Genomic DNA, 5,000 nt, shown 5'->3' with positions numbered 1-5,000 from the left:
ACACACACACACACACACACACACACATATATATATATATATATATATATATATATATATATATATATATATATATGTGTGTGTGTGTGTGTGTGTGTGTGTGTGTTAATGATAGAAATCTTTGGTCTTGCTTATGATCTAGAATAGTACAGAGCCGTGCAAAACTATTTTCTGAGATGTCCACAGGTCTCTTTTGCTCTCTCAGGCTGCTACTGACTTTTATTTCCACGTGTGTATTGACGACATGGCAGATCACCTTGCAACTTCGGGATCACCTGTATATGCGTAAGTAGGCTGTGTATTAACACTAGTTTTAGTACATTCATGCAGATTAATTTTTATGGATTATGGCATGACTATTGTAGGAGTATGTCTGAAGATAGAAGAGATTTCAACACTTTTGTGAATTATTTTACTGAGGGCAAATTAACTTCTCATGAAGAAAAACCAAAAACCTATACTTTCACTGAATATTTTTAAAAGTCTATTTGAAATTGGTCTTTCCAATACTGTAGATTAGTAGACACAAAGACCATAAACAAAATAGATGTCATCTTTCTAGACAACAGTATTTGGCCCCCCCCCCCAAAAAAAAAATGAGTTTTTTTTTCATAAAATAAAACCATGAAATTGAGGAATGATTATAATAGAAAATAATATATTACAGTATATCAAAATGATCATCATCATCATAATCTAATCCATTAGTAATGTTATAATTATTTTGAATGATGACATTAATAAGGATGATAACACTCCTTTTGGGAACAGGTATATGATGACTCACAGGGATCCAGAGAGCCCAGTATGGGCGAGGCAACCTTACGAGATGATGTGGAAGATGGGTTACACCTCCAGGATGCTGGAGGAGGGAATATCTCACGGGGATGACCTGGTCTACGTCTTTTCCCCGACCAATGATCCTCGGTTCGAATCTGAGAGGGACCAACGCGTCTCGGATATCCTCACTTCTCTTGTGGCAAACTTCATCATGACAGGGTGGGTGAGGAATGGTCAAAGACAGACGGTTCCATTCTAACATTATGTAGGTTGAGGCTTTTCATCTGATTGATATCATAGTAACTTCATAGATCGCAGCACACACACACAAAAAAGTCTGTGGTTCATTAAGATGATGGTCAAACAGTTAAGGCACACAATCTTGCCTTTGAATATACTAACATTTTCATCTGATTGATATCAAGAAGCTTTATAAAAAAACAATTAAAGTAGTACTAATTGCTAATATTTTATTTTTTATGGAATTGTTCTAGGAAGGTGTAAATATGTTTACTAGAATTTTAATCAAACTTAGCAATGATCTAGAGTAGAGTGATAAACGTCGAATGTAATGAAACTACAGTTACATGTAACTTACCAAATTTCATAAAAACAACTGGGAATATTTAGAGCATTTAATCCAGGAATATTTTGAAATTTCATGAGTGATATTTTTTAATAATTAAACTATCAACTGAACTGATAATAGACAAATACGCAATGAATTATAGCAACGAGATCTTTGGCCAATCAAAAGAAAAGTTTTGTGGAACACTCTTCATGATGATTTTCATCCAAAGTATTTTCTGTTTCAGGAAACCACAGACGGACTTACCGTCTCTGACAGACATTCCTGTCTGGGAACCAGTTAAACCAGGATTGCCTCTGTTCTACTACGACATATCTCCCAATCCTGTCATGGTCCAGAAGTTTTACAATCAGGAGGTGAACTATGATTGCTCTTTTTAGTGTTATAAGCAAAGACCAATGGTAAAAACCCTTGACTGTATTATACTCTGCAGACATAAGAAATTATATTAACTTTTCACCAATATTCAGAAATAGTTCTGCGTTAAAGGCAAAGTAGATTTCTTTTGGTTCTCAAAAATTAGCAAACAGTAATTTTCATTCAAGTAGATCTGTACTTGAGTTGAAGGTTATCTCTGCTATCCTGATCTGCATAGTCAGGGCAAGTCTGTTAATAATAATAGATAATGAACAGTAAACTGTGCAGACCCATCTGACATATTCATGACGAAGAATTCTCTTGCATGAGGGTATACTCAAGCATATCTTTTTATATGTTTCCTTATTTTCTTTCCTCACTGGGATATTTTCCCTGTTGGAGCCTTTGGGCTTATAAGATCATGTGTTTTACGACTAGGGTTGTAGCCTAGCTATTTATAATAATGATGATAATAAGAAGAATGCTTTGCTTTACAATTGAAGAGCGTCGATCCTTTTTCGTCTTGTGGGAAGAACCTTAGAAGAGAATCTTTTATGTTAGAACTTTTCGACGTTGGCAACTGAAATGAGGTTCTGGGGAATTTCCTTCCATAGTTTCTTTAGCAACTTATGCATATTGGTTAAACGAGTCATTTGTTATAGAAATGAATATTTGCAATAGTATTATCATCACCTTCATCATCATCTCCTACGCCTATTAACGCAAAGAGCCTCAATTAGATTTCGCCAGTCGTCTCCATCTTGAGCTTTTAATGCAATACTTCTCCACTCTTCATCTCACACTTCACACTTCATAGTCCTCAGCCATGTAGACCTGGGCCTTCCAACTCTTCTAGAGCATTGTGGAGCCCAGTTAAATTTCCCCAAATTTTTTGAACTGGTGAAAAAAAACAATCTCCTGTTTGTGGACCAAATGCTTCTGTTGTAAGAGTCAGCCAACATTTCTTTAAGTCAGGGTCTAAAATGCATCTCGTCACAATAGGAAAAATTTGATTATAGGAAAACACTATATTTAAGGTACAATGGAATAGGCATTGAACCTAAAATGACTAATGATATCAATTTCGTTTCAGGGGCGAAACTTTTGGACACAAGTAATACCGGCCATTCTGTCTACGTCAACAAAGTCAGCAAGTGAGAGTCAAGGTTTAGAAGACAGTTTTTGCAAATGAAAGTATGTGTGAAAGCATTTGCAAAGATTTGTGGTAGTTTTGGGAACAACAAATATTTCTTTATAATCAGCCCTAAAACCACGAATAATGTGCTACTTATTGTAATAAATTCATGTTATATTACTGTTAGTAAGATGCTATTTATGGTTCATGTTGTGTTTGTCAAGACAACTTAAAAATGTTTTTTTTTTTTTTAATACAATCAAGAACAACCTAAAGAAACTCATCCTTAAATTCCGTAGCTTAAATAGATACTCTATTTATATGGAAACCAATTGCAGAATATCGGTAAATTAAAGTTTCATTAAAATTAAAAAAAAAAAAAAAAAAAAAACATTTTGGATATGTATATATAATAAATACCCTAGAAAAATCTTGATATTTGAGTTTTACACTGAAATCTGCAGACAACAGAATCTAAGGAAGTGGGTACATAGAGTGTAATGACTTATGAAGAGAAGGTAAGTATCTGTAAACGGGTTGGTTTACTTAGAACTAAAAAAACTAAAAAGGAAGAATATTTGTAGAAGCGTAATATCAAAATGTGAATATTCAAGGTCCACAATTATTCTAGTGACAGATGTGTGTGCGTTGTATATGCGCGAATTTCATCTATGGAGCAAATACAAGTGAGGGTGTTATACAGACATTGGAAAAGATCAGTAAAATACATCACTTGGATGAGGGATTTCGATGAATAGAAACCACGGTCTATACCTATAGTCCATTTCTTTTAGCGATGCATATTTGCACCGACTCGCGGCGGTGCCCTTTTAGCTCGGAAAAGTTTCCTGATCGCTGATTGGTTAGAATTATCTTGTCCAACCAATCAGCGATCCGGAAACTTTTCCGAGCTAAAAGGGCACCGCTGCGAGTCGGTGCAAATATGCATCGCTAAAAGAAATGGACTATAGACTGTGGTAGAAACTACTGGAGTGAGGAAGAGTGTAAGGACTTATGAAGAGGAGGTAGGTATCTGAGAAAAAGGTTGGTTTACTTAGAACTAAAAAGGGTAATAGGGAAGAATATTTAGAGATATGTATCATCAAAATGTGGTAAATAAAGGTCAACAAGTCTAGTGACAGATGTGTTAATGTGTTCTCTCTGTGGAGTAAAAACTGGTCAAGGTATTGTACAGACAGTGCAGAAGATCAGTGAAGTACATCAATAGACACTATAAGAGAGGGGAGAAAAGTGGAGTTCCACAGAGTCAATTATTCAAGTAGAGAGAAAAGCTGAGTTTTGTCACTAGATGGCATCACACGAGTGAAAGCAATGCCTACATTTTGAATTGAATCTTGGTTCATAGTAGAGACGTTGCCACTTCTACATAAACCTAATTAATATGTTTTGTACTCTCACTGCGTAGTTTTAAAAGGTACTATAAAACAATAATGAGATTTTGTCCTCCATAACACTCCAGTCACCCAGTAACAGTTTAATTAAAGACCGTTTACGACTTGCTTCACAACTTATTCTTACAGTACAAACCAATGTCTTTAGAGTACAAACAATATGGAAAATCGTAAGCAATATTTATGATAAAAAAGAAACAAATCAAACCAGAAATAGTATGTGTATGACTTTGTAGGGGTTGTTATGGCCTAATGGTAACGTCTCTGCCTGGTGATCGCCAGACTGGGGTTCGAGCTCAAACTGGTTAGTTCCCTTGGTTTACTGCAACCTCACCATCCTTAAAGATAGGTAGAGGGTGGTTTGGGGGAGCCTATAGGTCTTCCTACTGAGTCATCAGCAGCCATTGCCTGGCCATCCCTGATCCTAGCTTGGGTGGAAAGAGATCTTTAGATGGTCAGACTCTTGGACACTGTCCTGTTTGCTAGGGTAATGTCACTGTCCTTTGCCTCTGCCATTTTTGAGTGGCCTTTTAAACCTTTGAAATGATTTCCACTCAGGTATACTATCCATTCCGTGTCATCTTTTTGCTCTATCAGACCATCTATATATAATCTGAGTTAAATCTTTGTGATGTCAGGGAGCTGGAATAATGGTGCTTTCTCAGAAAAAGAGAAGTATTGGTAAAATGATTAAAAAAAAGAATTGGAAATCAACCTACGGGTGTCA

General features: G+C 35.8%; 1 protein-coding gene across 1 annotated transcript in view; it reads left to right on the top strand.

Moving 5' to 3' along the window:
- LOC137623768 (esterase E4-like) overlaps nt 1–3,170 on the top strand; it is a 6,595-nt gene extending 3,425 nt beyond the window's left edge. Inside the window, exons 4-7 of the mRNA XM_068354591.1 lie at nt 206–285; nt 772–999; nt 1,596–1,725; nt 2,820–3,170. Coding sequence (XP_068210692.1) covers nt 206–285; nt 772–999; nt 1,596–1,725; nt 2,820–2,918 — 537 coding nt within the window. The 3' untranslated portion in view covers nt 2,919–3,170. The remainder of the gene's footprint in view (nt 1–205; nt 286–771; nt 1,000–1,595; nt 1,726–2,819) is intronic.
- Nucleotides 3,171–5,000: the final 1,830 nt, after the last annotated feature.

Source organism: Palaemon carinicauda, chromosome 30 (genome assembly GCF_036898095.1).
Source record: "Palaemon carinicauda isolate YSFRI2023 chromosome 30, ASM3689809v2, whole genome shotgun sequence".
NCBI lineage: Eukaryota > Metazoa > Arthropoda > Malacostraca > Decapoda > Palaemonidae > Palaemon > Palaemon carinicauda.
Note: the sequence above shows the minus strand (reverse complement) of the source record. Positions and strands in the feature narration are given on the sequence as shown.